The sequence below is a fragment of the Macrobrachium nipponense genome, chromosome 2, assembly GCF_015104395.2.
Source record: "Macrobrachium nipponense isolate FS-2020 chromosome 2, ASM1510439v2, whole genome shotgun sequence".
In the NCBI taxonomy this organism is placed as follows: domain Eukaryota; kingdom Metazoa; phylum Arthropoda; class Malacostraca; order Decapoda; family Palaemonidae; genus Macrobrachium; species Macrobrachium nipponense.
In genome coordinates, this window is record NC_087201.1 from 106,574,107 (window position 1) to 106,587,459 (window position 13,353).

General features: G+C 44.0%; 1 protein-coding gene across 2 annotated transcripts in view; it reads left to right on the top strand.

Moving 5' to 3' along the window:
• Nucleotides 1-13,353, top strand: part of LOC135220891 (ubiquitin carboxyl-terminal hydrolase 24-like) — a 394,433-nt gene that overhangs the window by 312,190 nt on the left and 68,890 nt on the right. For both annotated transcript variants that reach the window (XM_064258501.1, XM_064258502.1), the window contains exons 31-32: nucleotides 142-376; nucleotides 1,866-2,131. In XM_064258501.1, the coding sequence (XP_064114571.1) occupies nucleotides 142-376; nucleotides 1,866-2,131 (501 nt within the window). The remainder of the gene's footprint in view (nucleotides 1-141; nucleotides 377-1,865; nucleotides 2,132-13,353) is intronic.

Below are 13,353 nucleotides of genomic sequence, written 5' to 3' on the forward strand. Positions count from 1 at the left end.
AAAGTATTTTGAATTTACAAGATATATTTTTCCTTGGAATTTTCAGCGCTATTGAAAATTATGTGTGGGGTATTATTTCATAATATTTTGTGTTGTGTAAAAAAAATTACAAACTATTTTGTTTACAATTTTCTCTCATAGTGCTAGAAAAAGCTTGTCTATGACTGGAGGCAGCATTGAAAGAAGAGCAAGAACAAGCTTGTGTGAGTTAACTCATCTTCTTCAGCAAGGAGAGAGACAGGGAATGTTCAGAGAACACATGCCACCCAGAATACTATCAGCAATAATGCAGGAAAATCTTACTTTCTTGAAAAATCGAGATGTATATTCACCAGATTATTATGCTTTCATACATCAGTTGTGTTCTACAAACTTGGTAAGATTTATCTCTTCTTAATTTTTTATTTGATATTTATTTTAATTTTAACTTTTCAATATAAAGACTGATGAATGCCATGTTTGTGTAGGTTCATGGAACAGAGGGCATTTAGTTGAAGAGTACAGCTTAGTGAATGGGGAGCAGTAGATCCACCAGCTAACAAATAACTTGGTTTTAATTGTGGTGGGTTAGTTTTATATTGTTTGTCTTGGGATGTAGGAGATCAATTATCCTACCCTAGTAAGTTGACAGGAACCACTCATCATCTGTATGATCAAAAGCAAGCTATTACATACAGGAGTATATGCTTAACAGTACTTGGCTGAAGTACAGTGACCCCCCGTATTCGCATTCTCCGGATTTGCAGACTCACATATTTGCGGATTTCTCTCAGGAACATTTCCCCGCATTATTCATGGAAAATTTGCCTATTTACGGTATTTTTCTATAAGAAATATCCACAAATTCCTGGTTTTTTTATCAGTTTCATTATAAAATGTATTTTTTGTGATAAAACTATTAAAAAAACCAGGTATAAAAATCTTTAGTGGGTCTTTCTTGAGTTTTAACTAACAAAATAAGAGGTTTTAAGCATTTTTATAGGGGTTCTAAATATTCACGGGTTCTAACTATTCACGGGAGGGGTTCTGGTATGCATCCCCGTGAATACCGGGGGACCACTGTACTTCATTATGCCTACCATCATGAAATACTTATCATCAGCCTTGCTTTCCACTCAATGGCCATGATCATTAAAAGTGTCCTAAACAAAGTAGACAGTTAGGATAGTGAAATCTCATTATTTTCTTAAAAGTTGTGTAGGAATAGTGTTTCTAAAGCCAAGTTTTAAATGATCAGAAGTTGAGTACTACTGCGCTTGTTAAATAATACATACTGTGCTTGTTCCAACTGCCTGTACTGTGCTTGTTCCAAACTGTTGTACTGTATAAGTGCAGACTGCAGTACATATCTCTTTGCTCATCCCCTGTGTTATAATACTTTGTGAAGTCTGTGAAAAGTTTAATTTTTAAGGCATTGATGTAATTTGTTTGAACCAAAATACTCACATGTTGACAACCGTAATACTTACAAGAAGCAGCTCAGTACTTTCTCTGTTCCTTTATAAACTATATACATATATTCATCACAGCCTTGACGATAGATGTTAGTCCAAACTAGTTCAAACTCATTTTATGCTAGTTTGACTTGAACCACGACTTTTACTTATAAACTTCATACCTTTAGTGTTGAATGTCATATATTCGACCTTCACAGTAAATCAAGTGGCTGGCAGCTGAGCAGTGTGAATAATGTTTTTACTGACATACCTAGTCCTATTGTGCTTCACAAGGTAGTCTCTAAGACAGTTTTTGTTTTTGACTGCCATCAGCAACATGTTTGTTAGTTGTGAAATTAAGGAGTTCTGTTTGTAATGTTAACAACTTGTGTTGCTGTTATTATTGCTATATTTTGCCTTTTCTTGCAGGAAAAGAGTGAAAATAAAAAGGATGGCACCATGAGTGTTCAGGCTGTTTGCCTTGGTTTAAACTTCCTACTCAATACATATCTGCGAACAAAGGATAAAGAGGAAAGCACTGTTCTTCAGTGGGGCCAACTTCTTTTATCACTTTTACAACATTCTCGAGAAGTATGCGGTTGGGTTGTAAATTATTTCATGAGTGAGGATGGAGCAGCTCATTTAGGTCCTCTCCTGTTGGAATGTCCAGATAAATTAGTACGATGCCATTTCAGGTAAGGAACTTCATAATCGTTGAAAACTGTTAAACTGCTTTACAGTAATAGTAGTCCTATTGTTTTCAAGTGTGTTGAGACAGCATATCTTAAAGTAGCAAATTATTACAAAATTTTTTAAAATCAATTTTCATAACAAAGTCATTACTGTACAGTGGGTCCCCCCGTATTCGCGTTCTCCGGATTCACGGACTCACGGATTTGCGGTTTTATCTCTGGACCATATCTACACATTATTCACGGGAAATTCACCTATTCACGGTAGTTATCTGTGAGAAATATCCAGAATTTTTTTTTTTAGCAATTTCATCATTAAATGCACTTTCTGGGCTCAGCTCGTGTCGGCCTATGAAAGGATCCTTAATATCATTCTTTCTAGGTAAAATTAATCTAAAATTACCAGAGAAAAACAAAATTAAGAAAATGTCAGTAAAACTGACTCGCTCACTCTTAAAAAGAAGTGTCGGTATGGTAATAGGGGCGAGTGGGAATCACTACCACGAGACATTCACCAATTAGAACTTCCAATCAGAATCCCCTTAAGAGAGAGCTGATACCAACGGGCGATGCAGCCGCTACTACTACTACTAGAGGACGCCACGGACAGCAGCGCCCCAAGCGGCCATCCTTAATTATTAGCGCTAGCGTCAAGACGCATTATTTTTCTGTGCTGTGCTAATTTCGGGATTTATCCTATTCTTCACCATGGAACGCTCTGCAATTGCAACGGCTAAGTTAAGTAACTCATAAGTAATGTTTTACCACATTTTTATCTTCCGGGTACCAGTATTTTCCTCCTAATAGGTCATATACGGTTTCCCGGTTGTCTCGTGGTGGCGCCATGCTGCCTCGTTAAGAATTCCCGGTCCTCCATACTGGGACTTCTTATACTTATGGGCTTACTATGTTACGTTCATTGTCTTTTACATCGAGTTTTAGCCAGTTTAGCCCTCCTACCATCTCTCTTAGTTTGGTATTTAGGGCTATTATTATTATTCCTGCCCAGCATCCCGGCTCTTGCTCTTCATCGGCTATCGCTGGCTCCGAGTAGGCTTCTGTTTCTTGGAACAGTCTGCCTCCTCCTGGGCTTCTTTCTCTCTTTTACTAAAAGTGTCTTTTCCATCTTTTCGATGTATATATATTTTAGGGTGTTAGGCTCAGCCTAGGTGCATGTTCCTTGTATTGGTACAGCCTGGTTCACGTGGCCCTCCCACGGTTGTGTTGCTCGCGGCCTAGGCCACTTGCGGTCACGTGTTCCATCGCACCTTACCCTGCCCCTGCCCTCCCTTCCTGGTATAGGGAGGGGCTGGGGGACCCCTTGGTTGTCATGACAACCTCAGTCGCCTTCTCTCTCCCTCTCTGAGGTGGCCAGGGGTTCCTCCCAGCGGGGGGTATAGGGCGACCACTCATGAGGTACCGGGTCTCCGAGCGGGTAGTCGGTGAGGCGGGGAGGAGTAGGCCATCCCCCCCCCTCTCTCTCTCCCGCCGTGTTACGCCGAGACCTTCCTCCCCCCTCCCCAGTTGCTCAGCCACCTTCCCTCGCTATAACGAAAGGAGCCTTCCGTCGCAGCCGGGGCACCTTTGGTTATAGATTACTGGCTCCGCCAGCGGGCGGGGTGGGGACTACTAGTGGTCGGTTGCTTGCCTACTATATCCTTACATCTCTCCCCGCTACCGGAAGGGAGCTTGCTTTTTCTTTACCCGTGCACTCTTCTAGTAGACGGGTGGAGAAAGGTTTGTTATTATTGTTATTTTAAGGATATACCCTAATTTTACGATGAATTGTTTAATTTTATTATTTATATATCTACCATCCCCGCCATTTTCCGTCGTGGTTTCCATTTACCACCACTCCTGGTTGGTTTCCTTTTGTGTCCCCGCCATCAGCGGAGCTATAGCCTAGGATACCCAACCAACCTTGTTACCACACGTATTATGGCGGGGCTCTGGTTTAATCTAACTTTATCGCTCCGGCACCAGCGGAGCAACTGTTAGGCTGTAAGTGTTTTCCTGATACTCATGTATCTTTCCACTTACAGGCTACCAACTGTCAGGTCCCAGCGTGCAACGCGACGTTGTACGACCCCTGCGGCCACGATGAGTGCAGGTCTCACGCCCCTTGTGCCACGTCATTTAACGAGATGATCTTCTGGCACCCAGAAGCCTGCGCCATCTGCTACGACCTAGTCGGTCAGCTGGGAGATGGGGTAAGTCCATTATAGGCTTCCTTATCATTTTACTAACAACTCTTAGTCATAAGTTTGTTAACCCCGTTCCGCCATTAGAAGCTCATCTCACCCTTTCTTTCAGGCTACCGGTGTGAGGGAGGTCGCCCTCGCCACCCTGAAAGCGTGGGTGGGCGGCTTCGGGAAGAACGCCGCCAAAGGCCAGCCGTACATTCTGGACAAGAAGCTGGCCGTCCAGATCTTCCCTGCGGGCAAGTCAACTGGGTATGTTGACCCCTTGTCCGCAGCCCCTCTGATAGCCTCCATCCAGCAAGATCTCCAGCAATCCTTTGGGGTCGTAGCTTCCCAGGAGTCGGTCCCGGACGTCGCTGCCCTGGACCTAAACATCGAGCCCATGGCGGTAGGGGGCAGAGGATTTGTTGGTTGAGGTAGGTGTGTCGGGCGCCAAGGTCTTTCCTTGGGTGCTCCTGGATCTTCTCCTGTCCCTTCTTCGAGCGCTTCTTTCCAAGGCTTTGTGGGATCTGAGATCCCTACCCGCTCTCCCGCTCTCTCTGTACCCCCAAAGGTGAAGGGACAGAGAACCGAAGACTCTAGCTAAGGCCAACTTCTAGGAGTCGTCTTCGTCTTCTTCGGCTAGGAAGTCTTCGACTTCCTACGCCGACGCGGTGAAAGCCAAGCCGAGTTCTTCTCACTCGAAGAGCTCTAGAAGCAAGGCTTCTAAGGAGAAGGCTCGCGCTCCCGCCGAGCCAATGCCTTCTCCTGCCTCCACCACTTCCACTCGGCAACGCCGGTGGGAGGAGCAGGACCCTAGCACCTTTGATCCCACTGCTTTCTCAGCAGTGGTGATGCAACAGGTGGGCGAGCTGGTTGGCTCGCAAGTCTCCGCCCTGGGGACGAGATTCGAGCAGATGTTCGCACAATTGTCGAGCACTCTGTCTCAATCAGGCCAATCCATACAAGATCTCTCTAACAGGGTTAGAGAGAATGAGGACCGAGTAGCCGGGCTCTCTCAGGTCCCTCTTCCAGTCTCCCCAGTGCCAAGCACTGGCATTCTCCAACTCCCGCCATACGACTCTCTGCCAGCTTTCTCCATGGAGAATCCATGGAGAGTAGCTGCCTACGCTCCTTTTAAGGATGGGATGATCTCTATCCCGGAGTGTGGAATTCGGAGGATTGAGGACTTCGAGTTTTACCCTCCGGGTCTGACGCAGCCTTTCATCGGTTATGCTAGGCTGACTGTAACGGCTCTGACTAGGGAAGACAAGATCTCTAGAGAGTCTGTTCTATACAGTAGGGATCATGCCCAGCGGGAATGGGTTCACTGCCTTGAGGACTGGGAGTGCACGAACACTAAGCTCCAGGCCTATAAGAGTCCTTTTACTATTTTCGCGACGGAAGAGGAGGCTTCTCTTCCGTTCGCCACGAAAATAGTAGAGAAGACCCTTCAGGCAGTCCTCAAGGATGAGCCCATGCCACAGTTGAGGGAGGCGGAGTCTACTTCTCCGCTCTTCCCGGCTTTCGGAGAATTGTGGGAGAACTTGCCAGCTACGTTCACGCTTGGTAAGCTCAAACCGGACTGCGCCATGGACCAGTTCGGCGAGAAGCTGCCAAGGCTGCCTGATTCCCTAATTCAGGCAGAGTTTGACGCGCGAACCAGGTTTGGCAGGTCCCTCAATTCTCTTATAATAACAGAAATGGCTGCTCTCTCATATGCGACGGAACCGCTGTTTAAGATCTTGGCAAAATCTCAGTTTCAGACGGTCCTAACAGATGCTTTCGACTTCTTCCAAGCTAGGAGGAATTGCCGAAAGCACTTCGTGCAGGAGTGTACTATTAGGCCAGAGCCTAATAGACTCTTGGCTTCTAGCATGTGGGGAGCGGATCTCTTCCCAGAGTCCGCTGTTAATGAAGTGCACCACGAGGCTGCTAGGCTCAACCAGAGCCTTAGAGCTAGGTGGGGTATTTCGTCAAAGAGGAAACAAGAATCCGTCCCCACTGCTGGTAAGAAACCAAAGAAGGCTGGTAAGAGGTTCCAGCCGTATCAGAAACACCAGCAACAGCAGCAATTTGTGCAGGCCGTCCCGGTTACCCAACAGGGACAACCTGCTAGTTCGAAACAGAACCAGCCCATCCTCCTGTTGTCTCCTCAATCACAGCCGTCGACCCTCCTACTCAATCTCGCCGGCCCTTCAACCCTACATTTGGGTGAGGCTCAAGGCTACAAACAACCGAGAGGTAGGGCGAGAGGTTACTTTCGCCAGCGTGGCGCAGGAAGGGCGACAAGGAGCAGGCAGTTCAGAGGAGGGCGTGGTGGTCAACCCGCCCATCAACAATGAGGCTCCCCAGGTAGGAGGGAGGCTGTTCCTCTTCCGCCACAGGTGGGGGTTCAGCAATTGGGCACAGAGCATAGTGTCCAAAGGATTGGGTTGGAGTTGGATCAAAGATCCGCCTCCAATCAAATCATTCCACCAAGTACCAATCAGAGGAATTGACAGATTACGCGGAGGAAACTCCTTCAGAAAGGAGCTATTGCGAGAGTCAAGCATCTAAAATTTCAAGGTCGCTTATTCAGCGTGCCAAAGAAGGCTCAACAAAAAGAAGGGTAATCTTAGACTTGTCAAAGCTAAACTCTTTGGCATTCGTTGCGACAAGTTCAAGATGCTTACCCTCTCGCAAGTAAGGACCTTACTTCCGCGTGGAGCCGTCACATGCTCCATCGATCTTACAGACGCATACTATCATATCCCTATAGCCAGGCACTTCCGCCCATTCCTAGGATTCAGGCTAGGAAATCAGACATTCTCATTCAAAGTGATGCCCTTCGGTCTGAATGTAGCCCCCAGGGTATTCACGAAAATAGCAGAAGTGGTTGTACAGCAATTGAGAACTCAGGGAATCATGGTAGCAGCATACCTCGACGATTGGTTGATCTGGGCACCAACCGTCGAGGAATGTCTCGAAGCCACCAAAAAGGTAGTTCACTTTCTGGAACATCTGGGGTTCCAGATAAACAAAACGAAATCCAGACTTACCCCGGAGTCTTGTTTTCAGTGGCTGGGAATCCAATGGGATTTGTCTTCCCACAATCTGTCAATTCCAGTGGCCAAACGGAAGGAAATAGCAAAATCTGTCAGGCAATTTCTCAAATGCAAACAAACATCAAGGAGAAACCAGGAGAGAAATCCTAGGGTCCCTTCAGTTTGCTTCGGTAACAGATATCCTCCTGAAAGCAAGGCTAAAAGATTTAATCGAATTTGGCGATCGAGAGCAAACACCAAATCTCGAGACAAGTTGTCAGTAATCCCACAGATCCTCCGCAATCAACTCCGTCCATGGTCAAAGTAAAGAACTTAGCCAAGAAGGTACCCCTTCAATATCCCCTTCCAGTGTTAACCATTCACACGGATGCCTCCCTGTCCGGGTGGGGGGGATACTCTCAGTTCAAACAGGTTCAGGGGACTTGGTCAGTTCAATTTCGCCAGCTTCACATAAACGTTCTGGAAGCAATGGCAGTATTTCTTACCTTGAAGAGACTGCTTCCCCCGAAGAAGTCTCATCTAAGGCTAGTTTTGGACAGTGCAGTGGTAGTTCATTGCATCAACAGAGGAGGGTCCCAAATCCAAGCATGTGAATCATGTCATGATAGCCATCTTTGCTCTAGCAAACAAACACAAATGGCATCTGTCTGCCACTCACCTGGCAGGGGTAAGAAATGTGATAGCAGACGCTCTGTCCCGGTCAGTTCCTCTGGAATCAGAATGGTCTCTAGACGACGGTCATTCCAGTGGATAAGCCTGAGAGTCCCTGGTCTCCAAGTGGATCTCTTCGCCTCACAAGCGAACCACAAGCTCCCTTGCTATGTGGCCCCCAACCTGGACCCTCTGGCTTATGCCACGGACGTCCCTGTCGTTGGATTGGAATCAGTGGAGGAAAATTTATGTTTTTCCTCCAGTGAATCTTCTCTTGAAAGTCCTAAGCAAACTAAGGTCTTTCAAAGGGATAGTAGCTCTGATTGCACCGGACTGGCCCAACAAGAGCAACTGGTATCCTCTTCTTCTGGAATTGGGCCTCCGACCTCAACGGATCCCCAATCCCAAGCTATCACAATCAGTACAAATGAGGACTGTGTTCGCTTCCTCAGGAATTCTCCAGACCCTAACTTTATGGACTTCATGAAGTTTGCGGCTAATAAAGATGCTAATATTGATCCACAGAATATTCTCTTCCTAGAATCAGATAAGAGAGAGTCAACCATTAGACAATATGACTCAGCTGTTAAAAAATTAGCATCTTTCTTGAAAGAATCGAACACTACAACCATGACAGTTAATCTAGCTATATCCTTTTTCAGGTCCTTGTTGAAAAAGGTTTAGCAGCTAGCACTATTACCACTCATAAATCGGCTTTGAAGAAGATCTTTCAAGTAGGTTTTCAGATAGATCTGACTGAATCTTATTTCACGTCTATCCCTAAAGCCTGTGCTAGACTTAGACCTTCTCAAAGGCCTACTGCAGTTTCATGGTTCTTAAATGATGTCCTCAAACTAGCTTCAGATACTGACAACTCGTCTTGTACATTCATAATGCTCCTGAGAAAGACATTATTCTTATTAAGCCTAGCTCAGGAGCTAGAATTTCAGAACTGTCGGCTCTATCCAGGGATGCGGGTCATGTGGAATTCCTCCCATCAGGAGAAGTTCTACTTGCTCCGGATCGTAGCTTTTTAGCCAAAATGAGGATCCTCTTGCAAGGTGGGCCCCTTGGAAAGTTATCCCACTTCCCCAGGATCCTTCTCCTGCTCCCACGTATCAACTCTTAGAGCCTTTCTATCTCGTACTTCATCAAGATCCTCAGGTGCTCTCTTCATGAGAGAAAAAGGTGGTACTTTGTCAGTAAAAGGTATTAGGCAACAAATCCTTTACTTCATTAAACAAGCCAATCCTGATTCATTCCCAAAAGCACATGATATCAGGGGAGTAGCCACCTCAATTAATTACTTTCAACATATGAACTTTGAGGATCTTAAAAAGTATACTGGATGGAAATCCCCGACAGTCTTTAAACGTCATTATCTAAAGTCCTGGAATCTTTTCAAAATTTTCAGCAGTAGCAGCGGGAAACATTGTTTCCCCTGATACTGTATAGTAGTCGTAGTATAGATCCAGGTCTCCTTTCTACCTACATCATCCAACATGCCTCACCCTATCGCCATGCTACTCGGATATCCTAGCCTTAGCCGCTGAATCATATAGTGGATTGTCCCTTATTTTTTTGCTAGGGACATCCACACTTGTACTGATGGTGTACTTCAGTGTACCTACCCTTATTTTATGCTAGGGTAGGACACAATGTGTTTGTATATTTTGTAAATATTTTCAAGTAAATCCCTTTTGTTTATATTACACTGCATCATTGTAATTTACTGTGATTACTATTTTTAAGTACTTTAGATTACTAACGTTCTGTTATTTTACTGTTTAGTATAAGTTAGTTTAAGTACTTAGTTTGTATGCTGTAATTGATTTACTTATATTATATCCATCATTTTACAACTGCTTTTCATTTGTTCCTTTTTTCCCATCTTGTCTGTTTCTCTGGTACTCTTTCATAGGCCGACACGAGCTGAGCCCAGAAAAGGATTTTGACGAAGGAAAAATCTATTTCTGGGTGATTGGCTCGTGTCGCCCTATGAAACCCACCCTATATTGTTTTCCCCCCCCATGCAGGACAAGATGTTTTAGATTAAGGATGTCCGCTAGGGGCGCTGCTGTCCGTGGCGTCCTCTAGTAGTAGTAGTAGCGGCTGCATCGCCCGTTGGTATCAGCTCTCTCTTAAGGGGATTCTGATTGGAAGTTCTAATTGGTGAATGTCTCGTGGTAGTGATTCCCACTCGCCCCTATTACCATACCGACACTTCTTTTTAAGAGTGAGCGAGTCAGTTTTACTGACATTTTCTTAATTTTGTTTTTCTCTGGTAATTTTAGATTAATTTTACCTAGAAAGAATGATATTAAGGATCCTTTCATAGGGCGACACGAGCCAATCACCCAGAAATAGATTTTTCCTTCGTCAAAATCCCTTTTTTGTGATAAAACTATTTAAAAAAAAAAAACAGGTATAAGAATTTTTAATGGGTTTTTCTTGAGTTTTATCTACCAAATAATTTTTTATAGGGGTTCCAACTATTCGCGGATTTTAACTATTCAAAGGGGGGGAGGGGTCTGGTACACATTCCCGCAAATACGGGGGGACCATTGTACTTCTATTGTTCATTTTGTCGCAGAATTTCTCAGAAAGTAATTCTCTGATTACTGAAGAAAAGGTGTTGGATGTTAAGAAAAGAAGGTGGTGTATGGTGTGCATTTCTTTAATGATTTCAGCTTTCAGACCAACTTATCCTTTGCATGTCTTAACCTTTGACAGCAAGGACATTGGGCTAGAAGATGGGAGAATTTGATATAAGTAATGGGTTGATAAAAAATTATTTTGTTAAGAAATAACATTTGCTTCTTAGCAAAGAAATTACTTTTATTGCCTGAATCTTACTTTGAGTTGAGAGGAATCAAGTTGACAATGCCTCATACTGTTAATTGTGAAATGTGTAAGTCATGTTTGGAGCTTGAGCTGATGTAGCCATCCAAAACTCATTACATATTTTTAAAGCCAGATAGCAGTGGTAGTGAGAAAGAATATGAATATCAGTAGTGATGAAGATTGTAATTTTCCTCATGGATGCTTGAAGGCTGGAAATCCGGCAGGCCTGAACAAAAAATTTAAAAGCTTGTTGATGGGGTTTTTCACTAACAGATCTACAATTTTGGTGCCTGACAGTCACCACACAGCCTTGCTGATGTCGGGATGTATCAATCATACGATGGTATTTCATGTTTATGACTGTTTTTTTATTGTTCTTCTTTCCCGGTTTGATTTTTGCCATGATTTATAACCAATGTCGTTTTGCTTATGTGAAAATCTCCACTGCCAAGTGGTAGAGATTTATTGATTTCTCACACATAATGATTAAGTCACTGTGGTTTTGTTGTTTGACATAGCAGCACTAAGAAAACTACCTTGAACTATGGCAGTTTATTTGCCTTATGCTTTCCTAAGGTGAGCTTCCTGTCCTTTTATGGATGTGTGTATGTTTAAATAGGAGAATCACTGTTGCCACTCCTATCCATAGTTTCTGCTCTCAAAGAAAATGTTTCCTCATGTCACCATGAACTAGGCAACATGCTGGCTGTACCAAAGGACAACCTGACCATGGCCTATTCAGCTGTAGCAATAGAGAGCAAATTATGAACTAGTTACAAAGTGCCCACATCTCCAAAGAGACAAGGTAACCAATCAGGGCTATCTACTGCTTGATGGTGGGATGCTGGCTCCAAGTGAACTATTGCTTCAAGAATATGCATATACAAACCCTCTCCTCCATTGGACTCACTAGGGCTACAAAAGACCAACGAAAACTTGGCTGCCAAAATCTCAGCAAACCCAGCATTAAATACTTGCCCATTTTATATTCATTCTCTCTCACAGCAGATGACCACCTACATGCACACCATCAAAATGTGAGCAGAATAAATAACAAGAGCAGAATATCTTTCAACCCACTTTAAAAATTATCATACCATCTACCTGCCGACGAGAAGAATATGATAAGAAGAATAGAGAAGACTCTGTACAGGCTAGATGCTGTTGAAACAGCAGTTGTTTTCAATAATAATAATAGTAACTATTATGTTAAATAAAATGGCATAATTTAGCAAATTAATTTTATGCATATAATCTATTTCTTGTATTACCCACTTATCTGGCTCAGTGATGCTTTTTAGTAACTGGCCAATATTCATATTCTGAAATTCTTAAAAATGCTGGAGAGGATATTTTATTAAAAAACAGGATTCTGGTGTCATTTATTTGGTATACTACTGGTAAATAGGGATCTCAGGTCAGGTCAAGCAGGGGTTGTCATCAGTGCTGGTATTATTTTGTGAATGTAGGTAAAATCTGGGGTGGGGTCATCTCTGGTATATAGCTGGTGTTATCATGACATTTCTACCTCCTCGCAGGTCATCTTGATGAGGCGGTAGTGGGACTAAAGCAAGAGTGTCTGTGTGGTTGTATTTATAGTGGCTCAAACCTAGAGCTGAATTCTCATTGGTGAGCCGGTCTTGAGTAAAGTTTGGGATCCCACACTGATGGTCATGGGGATTCAGCTGGATGTCAGAAGTCCTGCCTGTAGCGGTAGTCCTGTCAACCTGTGGTAGCTCCTGATTATGACACTGTCAGGGGGTCAATCGCTGTTCTCTGGGCGGTGGTGGGGAGGAGAAACATCTCTTGAGTAATGTTCAAGTTAGGTTTCTCCCTTCCTATATGGAGGGCTTCCAGGTGGTGTAGTTGGGGATCTGTTGCCTGATCTATGAATTTGATATTAGGTATAATATCGTTTCTTCTTATTTGAAGGTTATGGGCAGTCCTGGCATGATTAAATATGGGTCCTTCTTAGGTGTGGCAAGATTCACGCGGAGAATCGCACTGTGGTCATTCTAATGTATTTGCTGAGGCATCCTTGGATGGGGTACATGTAACAGTTGACCACACTTGTCTTCTTCAAGAGATCCTGAAGAGGGGACTGCTGGGTTGTTCCTCATCACGAAGCTGTTCGTCTTCTTCGTTTTGTAATAGATCACCAAGTTGATCTTTTTTTCTGGTCAGTAGGGCTGACATTCCCTCAGTGATGTTTTTTGAAGGCTTGCTAGTTCTCCTTGTACCTCCAGTGTAAGTGTCCCTTTGTAGAAAAGCTTCCATATTCTTCCTTATCATCATAGATGCCCACGATCAACACATTCCCCCCCTCGGAAATGCATTGCTTTGATGGACGTGGAGTCCCTGTTTACCAGTGTCCCTGTTGATAAGACAGTACAGATGATCTTAGACAGTGTTTTTAGGGACTCACACTCTCCATCCTTGAATATCCCTGAGCATGTCCTTCGAGACCTGCTGGAAATCTGTACCTAGAAGGCCCCCTTCCCCA